Genomic DNA, 16,655 nt, shown 5'->3' on the forward strand with positions numbered 1-16,655 from the left:
AACACAGTGGTCAAAAGGAAAAAGATTAGACTACACTGTATATTAACTAACTTGAATTTAAAACATAAATTTAAATTTAAAACAAGGAAAAAGATTAGAAATTAGGCAACATAATTAAAAACATCTCACACTTGGATTTGTGAATCACAGTAATGTTCCAGTCCTTTGCCTAAATATCTCATTTGTATGGAAATGTTATCAAATGAATCAGTAGTTACAAGCAAGCTATATCAACACCTTACCAAAAGATATCCACCATACCCAGAAAAGGATTTGAAGTTTTTAAGGCATATTGAAGTACAAAATATGAAACCAAATTCTGTTTTTAGATTAATATCTCATCAATAAGCTTAAGAAGCTAGGCATGCAAGAACACACACAATATCTAATGTCAGAATAACTCACTGTGGCAGAATTGCAATTTTACCAACCTGTGTAGAAATTTTTTCATTCTATTTGTTACCAGAAAAGCAAAGGAAATCTATCAATAATGCCACTAGTAGATCAACAGATTAGGTAAGAGAGATTAACATACTCCAGGACATGATTAAAATTTTACTGCAGAAAAGGAGTTTTATTGAATATTGATGCATCTATAGATATTAGTAACTGCTAGATAATAATGCACTATTTAGAATCACTGAAGTGAAATATTGGAAGAACTTTGTCATGGGGGGGCGGAATCCTACTGGCAATGAAATATTTAAGGCAAATAAAACATTATGGAAATACTTCTTAAAAACATACATTATATTTAGAGCTTATTCTGAGAATCCTGCATTCAAATAATACATTGTTTTATTTGCAAAGGAACTCCCATATGTAAATGTTTCCCTGCTGTTATGAATTCCAAACTAAATATTATCAAAACTGTGACTATAATAAAGTCCAAGACATAACAAAAAATATGTGAGCAGAATACCACTCTTTGCTTTTTAAAAAATTAATTTATTGGGGTACCTGGGTGGCTCAGTCAGTTAAGCACCCGACCTCAGCTCAGGTCACGATCTCATGGTTTGTGGGTTTGAGCCCCGTGTCAGGCTCTGTACTAACAGGTCAGAGTCTGCAGCCTGCTTCAGATTCTGTGTCTCCCTCTCTCTCTCTCTGCCCCTCCCCCACTTGCACTCTGTCTCTCTCTCTCAAAAATAAACATTAAAAAAATTAATTAATTAACTTATTTTTAAATTTATATCCAAGCTAGTTAGGATATAGTGCAGCAATGATTTCAGGAATAGATTCCTTAATGCTCCTTTCCCATTTAGCCCATCCCCCCTCCCACAACCCCTCCAGCAACCCTGTTTGTTCTCCATTTTTAAGAGTCTCTTATGTTTTCTCCACCTCTTTGTTTTTATATTATTTTTGCTTCCCTTCCCTTATGTTCACCTCTTTTGTATCTTAAAGTCCTCATATGAGTGAAGTCATATATTCGTCCTTCTCTGACTGACTAATTTTGCTTAGCATAATACCCTCTAGTTCCATCTACGTAGTTGCCAATGGCAAGATTTCATTCTTTTTGATTGCCGAGTAATACTCCGTTGTATGTATATACCACATCTTCTTTACCCATTCATCCATCAATGGCCATTTGGGCTCTTTCCATACTTTGGCTATTGTTGATAGCTCTGCTATAAACACTGGGGTACATGTGCCCCTTCAAAACAGCATACCTGTATCCCTTGGATAAATACCTAGTAGTGCAATTGCTGGGTCGTAGGGTAGTTCTATTTTTAATTTTGGGGGGAACTTCATTCCAGAGTGGCTGCACCAGCTTGCATTCCCCCAGCAGTGCAAAAGGGATCCTCTTTCGTCACATACTCGCCAACATCTGTTGTTGCCTGAGTTGTTAATGTTAGCCATTCTACATTGACAGGTGTGTGGTGGTATCTCATTGTGGTTTTGATTTGTATTTCCCTGATGATGAGTGATGTTGAGCATTTTTTCATGTGTCTGTTAGCCATCTGGATGTCTTCTTTGGAGAAGTGTCTTTTTTTTTTTTAAATTGATATCCAAGTTAGTTATCATATAGTGCAACAATGATTTCAGGAGTAGATTCCTTAATGTCCCTTACCCATTAGCCCATCCCCCCCCCCACACACACAACCCCTCCAGTGGTTACTGTTTGTTCTGTTTGTTCTCTATATTTAAGAGTATCTTATGTTTTTCCCCCCTCCCTGTTTTTATATTGTTTTGCTTCCCTTCCCTTGTGTTCATCTGTTCTGTGTCTTAAAGTCCTCATAGGAGTGAAGTCATATGCTGTTTGTCTTTCTCTGACTAATTTCGCTTAGCATGATACCCTCTAGTTCCATCCACATAGTTGCAAATGGCAAGATTTCATTCTTTTTGATTGCTGAGTGATACTCCATTGTATATATATACACCACATCTTCTTTATCCATTCATCCATCGATGGACATTTGGGCTCTTTCCATACTTTGGCTACTGTTGATAGTGCTGCTATAAACATTGGGGTACATGTGCTCCTTCAAAATAGCATACCTATATCCCTTGGATAAATACCAAGTAGTGCAATTGCTGGGTCGTAGGGTAGTTCTATTTTTAATTTTTTGAGGAAGCTCCATACTGTTTTCCGGAGTGGCTGCACTAGTTTTGCATTCCTACCAGCAGTGCAAAAGAGATCGTCTTTCTCCGCATCCTTGCCAACACTTGTTGTTGCCTGAGTTGTTAATGTTAGCCATTATGATAAGTGTGAGGTGGTATCTCATAGCAGTTTTGATTTGTATTTCCCTGATGATGAGTGAAGCTGAGCATTTTTTCATGTGTTGGTTGGCCATCTGGATGTCTTCTTTGGAGAAGCATCTATTCATCTTTTGCTCATTTCTTCACTGGATTATTTGTTTTTTGGGTGTTCAGTTTGATAAGTTCTTTATAGATTTTGGATACTAACCCTTTATCTTATAGGTTATTTACAAATATCTTGTCCCATTCTGTTGGTTGCCTTTTAGTTTTGCTAATTGTTTCCTTTGCTCTGCAGAAGGTTTTTATTTTGTTGAGGTCCCAATAGTTCATTTTTGCTTTTGTTTCCCTTGCCTCCAGAGACGTGTTGACTAAGAAGATGCTGCAGCTGAGGTCAAAGAGGTTTTGCCTCCTTTCTCCTTGAGGATTTTGATGGCTTCCTGTCTTGTTTAAGTCTTTCACTCTTTTTGAGTTTTTTTTTGTGTGTGTATGATGTAAGAAAGTGTTCCAGGTTCATTTTTCTGCATGTTGCAGTCCAGTTTTCCCAGCACCACTCGAAGATATTCTTTCCTGCTTTGTCAAAGATTAGCTGGCCATATGTTTGTGGGTCCATTTCTGGGTTCTCTTTTCTGTTCCATTGATCTGAGTGTCTGTTTTTGTGCCAGTACCATACTGTCTGGATAACAGCTTTGTGATATGTCTTGAAGTCTGGGATTGTGATGCCTCCAGCTTTGGTTTTCTTTTTCAAGATTCCTTTGGCCATTCAGGGTCTTTTCTGGTTCCATTCAAATTTTAGGATTGTTTGTTCTAGCTCTGTGAAGAATGTGGTGTTATTTTGATAGGGATTGCATTGAATATGTAAATTGCTTTGGGTTGTATCAACATTTTAATGATGTTTGTTCTAATCCAGGATCATGGAATGTTTTTCCACTTTTTTGTGTCTTCTTCATTTTTTTTCATAAGCTTTCTATAGTTTCAGTGTATAGATTTTTCACCTCTTTGATTAGGTTTATTCCTAGGTATTTTATGATTTTTGGTGCAACTGTAAATGGGATCAATCTCTGATTTTTGTTTCTGTTGCTTCATTATTGGTGTATAGGAATGCAATTGATGTCTGTGCATTGATTTTATATCCTGCAACTTTGCTGAATTCATGGATCAGTTCCAGCAGTTTTTTGGTGGAATCTTTTGGGTTTTCCATATACAGTATCATATCATCTGTGAAGAGTGAAAGTTTGACTTCCTCCTGGCCAATTTGGATGCCTTTTATTCCTTTGTGTTGTCTGATTGCTGAGGCTAAGACTTCCAATACTATGTTGAATAACAGTGGCGAGAGTGGACATCCCTGTCGTGTTCCTGATCTTAGGGGGAAATCTCTCAGTTTAGAATACCACTCTTTGAATTCAGCTTTGGGAAAATGATATTGGAAATGGGTCTCTAGTGATTTTTAGTGATTGTAATGGATTTAAACCTAAAGAAAAATTCAGTCAGAGTAACATCTGTCTGTGTTTCAGAGAAAGCTTACCATTGTTTCTGAAATACTTGAAATGTTTGGATTTTAAATCAATTTGCATTTCACAAGAAATTTCAACACTGCATTTATCAAAGGGGAAAAAGGGAAAGCTATTAAAAGTGAAGAATGGTGGTACCTTTGGTTCACAATTTCAAGAGAACAAATTATCCAAATTCTGGTTAATGGAAAGGGGAGTTTCCATCCATAAGAGACAAAGCAATAAATCATCTGCTATTTGTTGTCTACTATTTCTATAAACAAAGTTTCTCGGTAGTGGTGGTTGTCAAGAATTTGAACAGACCATTCATCATGTCTTGATTTAGAAATGCAGGTGGCTACTTCCAAACAGTATGGTCACTGCTGTGGCTTATGAGCTAGGCTTTATTTGGAAGTTTTATCAAATTCAGTATTGAATATTTCCCTAAGATATCTTGTGTGTTGTTTTTCTTGTTACAATAGAAAGAGATCAGAATTAATGCCTTCACCAGGGTGCCTTTCAAAATGTCACCATTGTATGGATTTGTTAGAACACGAAGTTTAGGAAGCATTGTTCTAGAGGACTGTAGGACAATTTTCTCTGCATGAGAATCTGATCTTGGTTAACTCTGAAACTCTGTTTCCCTGTATCCTGATAAGAGTAGAAGTCAGTTACTTTTAGGAAACATTGCTTATGATAAAAATGACCCCTGATTTGTGAATGATATCTGCACTGGGGGAGACAAAATGAATTCTAAATAACTGATGGGGAGCCATAGCTTTGGACTTACCATGGTGCAGCAACTCTTTTTCTGGGCATGCCTCTATCAGGAAGCCTGAAATCTATGCTTATAGAGTTATTGCAAGACATACTGGCTCATGTGGTAATAAGGCTTTTAAGCCAGGGTGGTTTCCATACCCACCCAGTGTGGATCTCATCTCCTTGCCTCTGAGTTGTCATCTAGGGAGAGGGTAGCTCCTGGGTGGCTGATAGATTCCTACAAGTAGTCCCATGGAAGAGTGAAGTCTGATGCTGCCTTGATGGCGAGAAGTAGTTCCTGCCCTATGCTCTTCCTAAGTAGAAGGGTTCCAAATATAGTTTATGAAAGTTTTATTAACCTGAACATTTAGCTGAAGCTAATAAGATTGCCTGGTGGAGCAATATGTAAGTCTTTCTTTTTCATGCTTATATATAAGGAGCCATTGTTGGTGTTTGACAAATGTGGACTTTTCTCCCATTTCTGTAGAACCTCTCATCCCACTTCTATGTGTCTATATTTTGCTATTTTTTTGTTTTGGTCATTGAAACATATATACACTTGATCACATTGATGAGGATACTTCTATAAAGTCATAGCGGTAACCAAACTTTTACAAAGGTGAATACTGTTACACAATACTACAAACACCAACTCTTAGCATGTGCCAAACACTGTTCCAAGTTCTTCATATGTATTAATTAATTTAATCTTCATAGCAACTCTGTAAGGTAGCCAGTATTAATAGATTCATTTTACAAATGATGAAACTGAGGCAGAGTTGGCCAAGTTTGACCAGCTAGTGTAGTGAACTGTGGGGCTGGAATTCAAACCCAAGTAGTTGGGCTTTAGAACCCAGCCTCTCATACACTGTGCCTAATAAACTCATTCTAATAATGACTTTTCCTGTCACTTGCATCACACATGCTGTGCTAGGCTGAACTGTGTGCTTTCTGTACATTAATATTATTTTGTCCTCAAAAGAACCTCCTTAGAAGGGCATTCTCTATAGTTGAAAGGTGAGGAAATTGAGGTACAGATATATGAAGGACTTTGCTATTTGATATTGTTTCGTGATTTGCAGAAAGAAGTTCAGAATTATATCTGATGTTCCCATCTTTCAATTCTATGATTTCATCCTCTGTGAAATGTCGATTTTCAAACCATTTAGTGAGTGGATAAATTTAGTGAGTGGATAAATCAGAATGTATGGCAGAGCCCTTCCCAAATACCAAGCATTTTTAGGGTCTATAAAGCCAAGAAAGAAGACACAAAATTTCTTCTACCTAAATGTTGCCTAATGTGTATTTCTAGGACCATTATATATAAGTGGTATTAATAGGTAGATGGTAAAAAACAATTATTCTGTGATCATATGCAATTAAGACACATTAAATTAAATCACTGGTTCTCAACCTGGGAGATTTTGCCCCCCAGGAGATATTGGGGGATGTCTGCAGGCATCTTTGGTTGCCATAACTAGAGAGGATGGTGCTGCTGGTGTCAAGTGGGAAGAGTAAGGGTAGCTGCTAAACAGCTGGCAGTGCACAGGACAGGCTCACACAACAGAGAGTTACCTGGCCCAACATGTCAGTAGTGCTTAGATTGAGAAACCTCAGGTTAAGTGATGCTAATTACACATTTCTGTCCTGTACGGCCAATCAACTCTTTCTTGAGGGACACATGCTGGGATTGGGACTCTGTGAAACAGAGTTATGTGGCTTGGGCTGTTAGGACCATATAATCATCCACACCAGGCTCAGGCCATATTACTTTCCCAATGATCCAGTTCTCAGATGGTTCCTAAGCCTATTATGTTAAAAGTATTTTTTTTTAGGGGCACCTGGGTGTCCAGTCAGTTGAGCATCTGACTTTGGCTCAGGTCGTGATCTCATGGTTCATGAGTTCAAGCCCCACATCAGGCTTGCTGCTTTCAGTGCAGAGCCTGCTTTGGATCCTCTGTCCTGTTTGCACTCTCTCAAAAATAAACATTTTTTAAAAGTATTTTTTATGTTTATTTATTTATTTTGAGAGAGAGAGCAAGTGTGTGCACCCAAACAGGGGAGGGGCAGGGAAAGGGGAGAGAGATCCCAAGCAGGCTGCCCGCTGTCAGCAGAAACCCAACATGGGGCTCAATCTCAGGATCCCTGAGATTGTGACTTGAGCCAAAATCAAGAGTTGGAGACTTAACCCCCTGAGCCACCCGAGTGCCCTGTTAAAAGTATTTTTAAAGGAAGCTTTTTAAATTTCAAACTAAAGCTATTCTGTCCTTTTAGTGAGATTACCTGTTTAGTGACCTAGAACAGAAAACACAGATAGATGTTTGGTACTTTCTCAAATTTCAGCATTGTGGTTTCTGTGTGAAGTCATAATTACAAAAAACTTTATAGTGAGGTTATATGTCCTCTGTAATAACAGATCATTTTGAAACCACATTATCAGAAACCTTGCCAAGTTGCCTAACACAATGACCATTTTCTTGGGCTAGTCCATAAAGAAATTTAAATCTAATGAGTCAAATCTCAGCCAGCACATGGAAACATTAAAGGCACCTCATATTTGCACTTGGAATAATAAAAAATACTCAGCTTCATATTTTCTCCCTACTCTCTCTTCAAACACACACACACACACACACACACACACACACACACACACATGCACAAACATGCCCTGGTAGTATTCTGGGGCTGTGACAATTTAATGGGTGATGATTTTATTTCACACAAAAATTTGAGGAAACTAGGGGTGCCTGGGTGGCTCAATTGGTTAAGCGTCTGACTTCGACTCAGGTCATGATCTTGCGGTTCATAGTTCAAAACCTGCATCAGGCTAATCTGCTGTCAGTGCGTAGCCTGCTTTGATCCTCTGTCACCCTCTTTCTCTGCCCCTCCCCTGCTTGTGCTCTCTCTCTCTCAAAAATAAATAAACATTAAAAATTTTTTTTGAAGAACCTAGAAGAGTGGTTCTCAGACTTGGCTACTAATGAGAATCAGCCAGGCCCTACTCCAAGACATTATTTAATTGATTTGTGGTGAGCCTGAACAACAGTATTTCTTTAAAACTCACCAGATCATTCCAGTATTTAACTCAATGCTGCACTCCCATGGACTTTGAGCAGCGGTTCTCAAGCAAGCCCTAGAGGACTTGTTAAAACAGATGCTTAAACCTCTGGAGTTTCTGATTCAGTGGGTTGGGAACATAGCCTGGGAAATTACAATTCCCATGGGATGCTTGTTGCTGCTGTTCCAGGGACCTTGTGCTGAGAACTACTGGCTCCAGAATACTCTCTTATTACAGAAATTTGGATGTTTCTTCTTAGTTATGCTTTTGTTTAATTTTCTAGGTAAAAAAGAGTTCCTTATCAGATATTATACCCTTTCTGGTTAGTCAAACCAGAAGCAAAGTAAGTCATTTCTCTTCTCCTCTTTAGGTTAGGTCTAAACCCATACAGATTCATGATCTTGACCATCATCAAACAAATTGAGGTTTATAATTACAGAACACAGGAAGTAGCTAATTTCTTTCCAGGCAGTTGCCTATTTACCTTCACCCAATTAATATGCTCAGATTATAACAATTAAAACTGTATAATTATGAAAATAATAAGAGAACTTAGATTTGCATAGGGCCATATGAGCTTATCTAATATACTCCACTACCTTAAAGCAGGTAATTATTTGTTTGCTTGTTGAAATCAGAAACTTGAAGGAGATAGGAAGAGAGAACAGGGTGAACAAAGACATTTGTATGCATTCGAACATGGCCTAAGGTAGATATGATAAGTCAGCCTGACTAAAAAGGGCAATTTGTGGGACAGAGTAGGAACTAACATGAAACAAGAGGAGAGTGCCAAACACCTGGCAAAGTAATTTGGATTTGATGATATAAACAGTAGGAGGCTATTTAAAGTTCTTGAGCAGGAAACAAACCATGTTTCTGCATTATTAGTCTTACTAGGCTGGTTTCAAGATGATCAGAAGCATTTTCAATCTGTGTAACAACAGATAGAGCTGCTGTTTTAAATAACAAATCACACTGAGATATCATCGTTTTGGAAAATCAAGGAATTCTAGGAAAATAAATTAACATTTTTAGAACCCCAGTAGGCACAATTTGAGTTATAACTTAAATAAACAATAATAAGACAATTTATGACCTACCACAGGGCTGTGTAATTCTCATATGCCATATGATTCTCTCAAATACGACATAACCTTTTGGAGTTAACAGAAGCCTTGGAGTCTAAGTTTAATTTCAGATGGATAGATATAGGTTCTACAGTAAAATAGTTTGACAGAGGACTCCCTGATTCTACATTGAATAGCAAGAAAACACTCCAGATATTTTTCCCCATTAAAATATAGTAAAATGTAATTTTACCCAAGGTATTCATCTCATCCTAATTAGTTAACTATCCAAGCGCCTGTTTAGTTGATTGAATCATAAAGCCGTTTTGTTTATCAGCAACGTAGGAATTTTATAGCACAGCACTTGAACAAATGAAGTTCTCGTTTTAAACCCTGAAGTAAATTTTTGTATTATTTCCTCAACGAAAGGAAATTTCTTTGATGAAAGAAATATCCAAAGCAACTATCCAAGAAGCAGCGGAAGTTAAGGGTGAATCCTGGATGCCAAGAAAGGCTGAGTAGGCAATTATGAGCATAGATGTGGTGTGGTGGGTCAGCTCCTGAGATAGATGAGCAGTCTGAGGCATAGTGTGTGAAGTACAAAGGCTCAAGGAGTAGATTTGGGTGGTACCCCCCTCAGTAATGAGCTGGAAAGTCTTTTTGTTTGTTCAGAGGCATTTTACTTAGACAACTAAAACAATGAGATGTTCCGAAGCAGTGTACAAGAGAAATCAAACCAATTTATCATGAATTCCCTCTTCTTTACAACTAAACCAAATAAACAAAAAAAGCCTTTCTGCTTTAAGAGAAAAATCAAAAATAGGCCAATGTATTTTTCTTCTCCATAATAACATGAACAGCTACAAGAAATCTAATTGTAATAGGAGAAATTGTATATTGGCTTACACATATTCATTAAAAAGACAACAGGCCATCATACCACAAGAGCCTAATTCCACCTGCCTTCATCTGATACCCGTGTGTTTTCACATACAGGTAACACCAAGTTATGAACTGGAAAGTCTATGGAGAATAGGATTACAGAGAACTGTGGATAGTCCCTCTTAGTTTTACAGAGCTTTCCTTGACCTTGCTGCCCCATCCATCTACCAAGAGAATTGGGCTTGAAGGAAGTCCCTGCTCATCTTTAATTGAATAATTTTGTTAAAGTTATGAGAAACAAGACCGGTTTTTGGAAACTTTCAAAAGGAATGGATGGGAGAGATATGGCCCACCAATACACACCATTATAAAGGAAGTTTGAGAGAAAGAAGGCAATGTGGGATTTCAAGTTAAATGGGCAGCAGGTGGAGAAAAAGCTTTCTACAAGCTAAAGGGAAACTTTCCGCAAGTTAAAGAGAAGTTTTGCATGTTTTTAGATGCAGAGGAAAAGTCGCTAAAAGCCAGGAGGGTTAGAAAAAAGTGAGGTGAAACCTCTTCATCTCTGGAGGAAAATTTGAGATCCACTCAGGATCTGGAGCGTAGGCACACAGGTATGATGATTTTCAAGTGAAGGTGTGAGACAGTACTCACTTTATGACCACCTCATTTTTGTTGGTTGCTTTCAAATAAAGTTCAGTGGTTCACAAACATTACTGTGTATCAGAATCATCCAGGGAGCTTGGTAAACTAGAATCTTGAGTCTCATACATAAGGATTCTGATTCTGTGTTGGACCCAGAAATGTGGATCCTTAATAAGCAGCCCAGATGATTTTGATGCTGGTGATCCAGTCTTTGAAAAAGACTAGTGTGTTCATTTGTTCTATGCAGAGTAGAAATGTGTAGAGGATGAAAAGGTTTAGGGGATTGAGAATGAAGATCTTAAATAGTAAACTGCAAATAAAAAAGATTTCTAAGTGGCACCGAGCACCAATAAGTTAGAATTCAACATCATGGACCACATCTGCCACCTTCTAGAAGGGTCTTTAGAAACAGACCAATGAGAGCAAGTTTTCCAGACATACACAAAGACCATAGTGAGCTGCTTGATCTTGTCTTTAGGTTGGTTTGATGGCTGATATTATTGAAACATCTGAAGTTAATTACAGTTTCAGAGACAAGTTAAAATTTCACATTTTGGAGAGAATAACCCCAAGAATGTCCTAATTATATCTTCAGCTTTCAACAAATAAAAAAGGGAAAAAAATATGTTTTTCATACACCTCACCAGCAACATGTAATACCTGGCATTTTCCCAGACAGTTCTGGTGTGAAGTTTTAATTAGAACACAGGCAAACAGATAGTGGAATTAGATAAAAGCTGAACAGGTTGACATTTTCTGTTGTGGCACTGAAGTAGGAGAGTGACCTTCAGACTCCTCTCCATCAGCTCCCCACCATCAGCTCCCAGACTGCCCTTGTGTGCTCCCGTGATCAGGTCTTGGCTTGGAGTTTTGGTGGTTTTGTTTTTTGTTTGTTTGTTTCCCCATTCTGGTCCTGTATGCCCTAATTTTAAAAAGATTTTTCTAGCTCAGTTTAATTAAACATAAATAGAAATTATTCCAATGGCTTTTAGTTTTTTGATTAACAGACCCACAACATAAGAGAATTTTATTCCAATTTCTTTAAGAGTTATAAATATGTACATCAATTTGTACACAGACAACAATTTCAGGGATTTCACAGACGAACTGAAGGCTATGCTAAAGAGCCATGAACTCCAGGTTCAGAATGCAGAGCTAAGGATCAGGGGAGAACGTAGACAAGAGAAACAGTTGATTTTCACTGGAGTGTTCCTATCTAGTCTTTGTCAGTACATATAATTTTTGCATAGTTTTAACACAAAAAAAAATTTGCAGTTTTATTTTGCAGCTATTCCTTATCTTAATATTCTAGAGTACTGTAGAATATTTATAAATTTTATCTTCCTAAATTTTAAAACATATTCTAATAACTTGCTATATCACAATATGTTTCACAATTGTTGTATTATTGGATATTTAAGTTGCATCCAGTATTTCAATGTTATGGCTAAAATTACCAAAAAAACAAAAAAACAAAAACAAAAAACTTTGTGCCTACAGGCAAGTTCTTGTTTTAAGAAACTTTAGAGAATCAGCCTTTTCTATTCTCATTACTTTGCTTCCTTCTGTCCTTACTCCTGTCTTTATCTCACTTGCTTTTCTTCCTTATTTGATCTGTTTCCTGTTAAGCATAAGGGTGAAGAATGCCCTTGATGACAGTTGAAAGGGGAATATCTTGAAATAAATAGGTTCTCAGTAATAACTATTTTGTTCTGTGATGAACTGGGCATATTTTTTCAATTTAATCTGGGTCTTGATTTGAATCTTATTTAATTCATCTTTTCTTACTTTGATCTTTCTCACAATTCTTTCAATACTGAGTAGTGTAAAACTCTTTTATATTATTATTGAATAGTTTCTAAACAGCTAATAATAAAAACTTATTTTCAGGTAACTTTCATACAGAGCTATTATGTTTTAAATATCTGTTATTGAGTTGTTTTTGTAAAGATCATGTAACTGAAATTATCAAGCATATTACCAAGGTTGTAAAATCTTTAAGACCTAAAATAAGTACAACTATTTTTTAAACAGGAGCTCCTCTTTCTTTTCTTAAGTAATTTATTCAATCTAAAAATAGTTTGTTAGAATTTTTAACAATTTGAAATAATATGTCTTTTCTGAAATGTTTTATCTCTTTAGAAAAAAAATCAATGCAATTGCTTGACTTTGTATTGAATACTTTATTTACTTGCCTCAATTTTATTTGTTCATAGAGTTGTAAGTTATGAGAACATCAATAAAAATGACTACTATACTATTAGCAAAAAAGCCGTAACACACATTTATAATGAGGACATTGAGTATATCGAAATTGATCGATGGGAACAGCAGTATCTATATCACAGAGAACTCACTAAAATTCCCATATTTGCACTTTTCCGGAAATGGAAGGCTTTTAATGTGTGGAAGAAGAATGTCCGTTCCAAGAAAATCAGTGGTTGTCGACAATCTCTACAAAAAAATTTGTTCATTGTTAATCCTGTACGTATTTTTAATTATATTTTAAAGGAATTACAGAAAAACAAAATGTGAATCTATTACAGGTATTGGTATAGACTGTCCTTGAAATAGAATATTTCATCTTTTTAAGAGAATTTTCATACTGTCTTGTCATTTAAGAGTCTGGCAGTCTAGCAGTGTTTTTACATTTTAACTGGGGTTGCAGAATGCAAAAGTATAAGAAAAGAGTTGCACAGGTCCCCTTCAGTTAGAAGCAGCCTCAGAGGTTTGGATTCATGGCCCCCTTTGTTGCTGATCAGGAAAATGGTATATCCTCTTGAGCAGAGTGGGCTGGCAACCCTTATTATCTCCTTTTATCTTTGAGTCACTCTGGACTTTATGGTCCAAAATAATTGGGGGACCTGTTTTCATGGGCCAGTGCTTCCCAAGGTATCATACCTATACTTTCCTCTACCATGGATTCAGACCCTAGGGAAATTTTTAATCTTTACTTTGCAGAATGGGGTAATCATGGGAAAAGAACTGTTAAAGAGTATATGGCCATATTTAAAATCTCTACCCATTCACTGAATTTCAACTTGCATTAGAAGTTTTCTACTTGTGGAGTGCCCATCCAGGTCATGATCGCAGAGTTCGTGGATTTGAACCCCATGTCAGGCTCTATGCTGACAGTGCGTAGCCTGTCCTCTGTCTCCCTCTCTGCCCGTCCCCCACTCATGCTCTGTCTCTGTCACTCTCTCTCAAAAATAAATAACATTAAAAAAATTAAAAAATAAAGTTTTCTATTTGGCCCTTGGGAATAAACTGGAATCACCGTTACGGTCAGGGTCCTCAGCTGTCTATTTCTATGACACTGAGTCACCACCCTCTCAAATCAGAAGCCTCAAGTTTGCTTTTTTACTGCTCATTTCCTTCACTTTCATATGTTGATCTGAAAGATCATTATCAAGATGTCAGTTACACCAAGGAACATTAAAAGTCTAGGGCTAACATAGGTATTAGTGCAAAACAAATGTATGAGATGTGCTATTTCAGGTCATCCATCTCATCAAGCATTCTGGGTTGCAGAAAATATTCTAGTCCTTCTTGATAGTAAGCTCAACTCCTAGACCTCTAATTTCATTAAGGATCCATCAATCATTTGAACCTATTTTATTATCTTTTTACCACCTTTTATCTTTTGCCATGTCCTGGGCACTATACATTTCATAAGTTTGTTACTAAGTATATAAAATAGTTCTTCCTGTATTCGTCTCTAAGATCACCTTGATTGATCCTTAAGGCTTGTTCTCTTATGTGCTGACAGTTGTCCTATCTACCATTCATACCAATAGTGCTTTGACCTTGATAATATCTTCTCTTAAATGTAGCCCTGGCAGACTAGAAAGTTCTCATCCATTTAAGCTTAGATTGACCTAAATAACAGACCCATTGTGTTGGTTTAAATGTCTATTAGATACTATAATTATGCAATGCTTATCACTACTCTTACATTTACAGTTAGTTAATTAGGAGGACTGGGTTGAAAGGATCAATGTGGAGAATATATTGAAAATATCTGAAATATTTCTTTTCATGATATTTTTTAGTAACAAACCTTATTGGCACCTGTGCCTACATTTCCTCTTAACAACTTTATTGAAATATAATTAACGTAGTGTACAATTCACCCATTTAAGGTATACCATTTGGTGGTTTTATTACATTCACAGAATTGATTAACCATCACCACAGTCAATTTTAGAACATTTTCATCACTCCAAAAAGAAACCTTGTTTGGGTACCTGGGTGGCTCAGTTGGTTAAGCATCCAGCTCTTGGTTTCAGCTCAGGTCATGATCTCACAGTTTGTGAGTTCGAGCCCTGCATCAGGCTCCACATCGATGGTGCAGAGCCTGCTTGGGATTCCCTCTCTCTCTCTGTCTCTCTCTCTCTGCCCCTTGTCTGCTGTCACTCTCTCAAAATAAATAAGTAATTTTTTTTAAAAAAACCCTATTATCCATTAGTGGTCATTCTATATTTCTCCCCATCTCCCCCCAATACCCTCCCTGGCTCTAGGCAACCACTAAACCACTTTTTGTCTCTGTTGGATTGCCTATTCTGTACAGTTCATGTAAATGGAACCATGTAATATGTGGTTCCTTGTGGCTGGCTTTTTTCACTTAGCTTAATGTTTTCAGCATTCATCTATGTTATAGCATAGCATTTCTTTTTATTGGCAAATAATACGCTGTTGTATGGATATATATATTTTATTTATCCATCCATCTACTTCCATTCATTGTTCCAGTCCACAAATAAATAGGTTCTTAATAGTGACTGAGTTTTCTTTTTCAGCAACTTGTTAAATTTAAAGTTAAAAATTTTAACTTAAAAAATTTTTAATTCAAAGTTGTCTTGGGATTTTATGTCAAAGCCTCTTAGATCAGCAAATGGGCCTCTCCATTACCATGGTGACTGGGCATTGTAGTCCTTAAGATAACACAATGAATCTTTTAGTAGCCATTCATCATACATAGTGAAATTTAAGATATTTCCCAGTCCTCTATTACCCTCAATTTCTTAGCTAAAAGACACATATTCAAGATAAAAAGATAGACATTCAAACAAATTAAGTCTGATAATTCAAAGAATGCTTTTAGAAAAATTTCAGATGTGTTCCTGTTTAATGTATGCACTTTGGAGTTGTAGCTAGAGCTAACATATAGACCTATGTATTTTCCTTAATAACCATTCTTGCTTTCCAAATATTTTTATTCTTTTAAAAGACAGGGTTTTTTTTTAACTAAACAATGATAATTTTTATTTTCATTCAGCATTTGCGACCGGCTCTTCTTAAAATAAATGAATTATGCTATAACTTGAGTTTTATCAGACTTTGTTATATTGAAAAATGTCATACTTATACCCTGCAAGAATTTAAGGCCACACAGATCATATGGTTAGAAGAGGTAAGGAATTTTTGTCTATGGTTTTGAGATTTTTTTTTCTATTGTTGCTACTTTGCTATTGCTAATTATACATATTCATCAATGTCTAGGTGACAACGCGCCTAGAAGAATTTCGAAATGAGGCAAAAGTTGTGGTCAGGAAGGCTTGTCGAATTGCTCTGCATGCCGCAGGATTTATTCCTGATGACTGTCAACATAAACCTGTTGAGGGTATGAAGGGGAAAAAAAACTTTGATAGATCAGAAGTCATGGCTTTCTAAAAAATTAACTTTTTTATTCTACTTTTCTTAAGTTCAAATAATGATCCTATTCGTCAGGATACTAGTCACAGAACCTTTATTTCATAAGCACTTTATGGTGGAATCAGGGACTCTTTGCTTAAAGTTATGTCAAGCCTACCAGAACAGACAATAAGTTTGTCAAAATTAAGCAACTGGATGGATCTCAGGTTGGCTCCAATTGACATGAACTGTAAAGAATAACTAAAATTCAGATGGAAAAGGAGGATAAAGCTGTTCCTGGGAAAGAGGTAGCATGGTACACAGATCAAACCCTATTACGGGGAATGTTAATGAACTGTCTGCAGTCTTTCAGTGAGTCAAAATCCTTTGATTGGAATTCTTTTGGATAACTGGGCTATTTTCTAG

At 36.7% G+C, this 16,655-nt stretch overlaps 1 protein-coding gene across 1 annotated transcript in view; it reads left to right on the top strand.

Annotated features, from left to right (window-relative positions):
• DNAH6 (dynein axonemal heavy chain 6) overlaps nt 1-16,655 on the top strand; it is a 223,413-nt gene that overhangs the window by 19,059 nt on the left and 187,699 nt on the right. Inside the window, exons 4-6 of the mRNA XM_047069367.1 lie at nt 12,812-13,079; nt 15,874-16,008; nt 16,098-16,218. Of these exons, the coding sequence (XP_046925323.1) occupies nt 12,812-13,079; nt 15,874-16,008; nt 16,098-16,218 (524 nt within the window). The remainder of the gene's footprint in view (nt 1-12,811; nt 13,080-15,873; nt 16,009-16,097; nt 16,219-16,655) is intronic.

Source organism: Lynx rufus, unplaced genomic scaffold (assembly GCF_022079265.1).
Source record: "Lynx rufus isolate CCGP_SWC_20201006 ecotype Redwood Valley unplaced genomic scaffold, mLynRuf1.p SCAF_8, whole genome shotgun sequence".
NCBI classification, from domain to species: domain Eukaryota; kingdom Metazoa; phylum Chordata; class Mammalia; order Carnivora; family Felidae; genus Lynx; species Lynx rufus.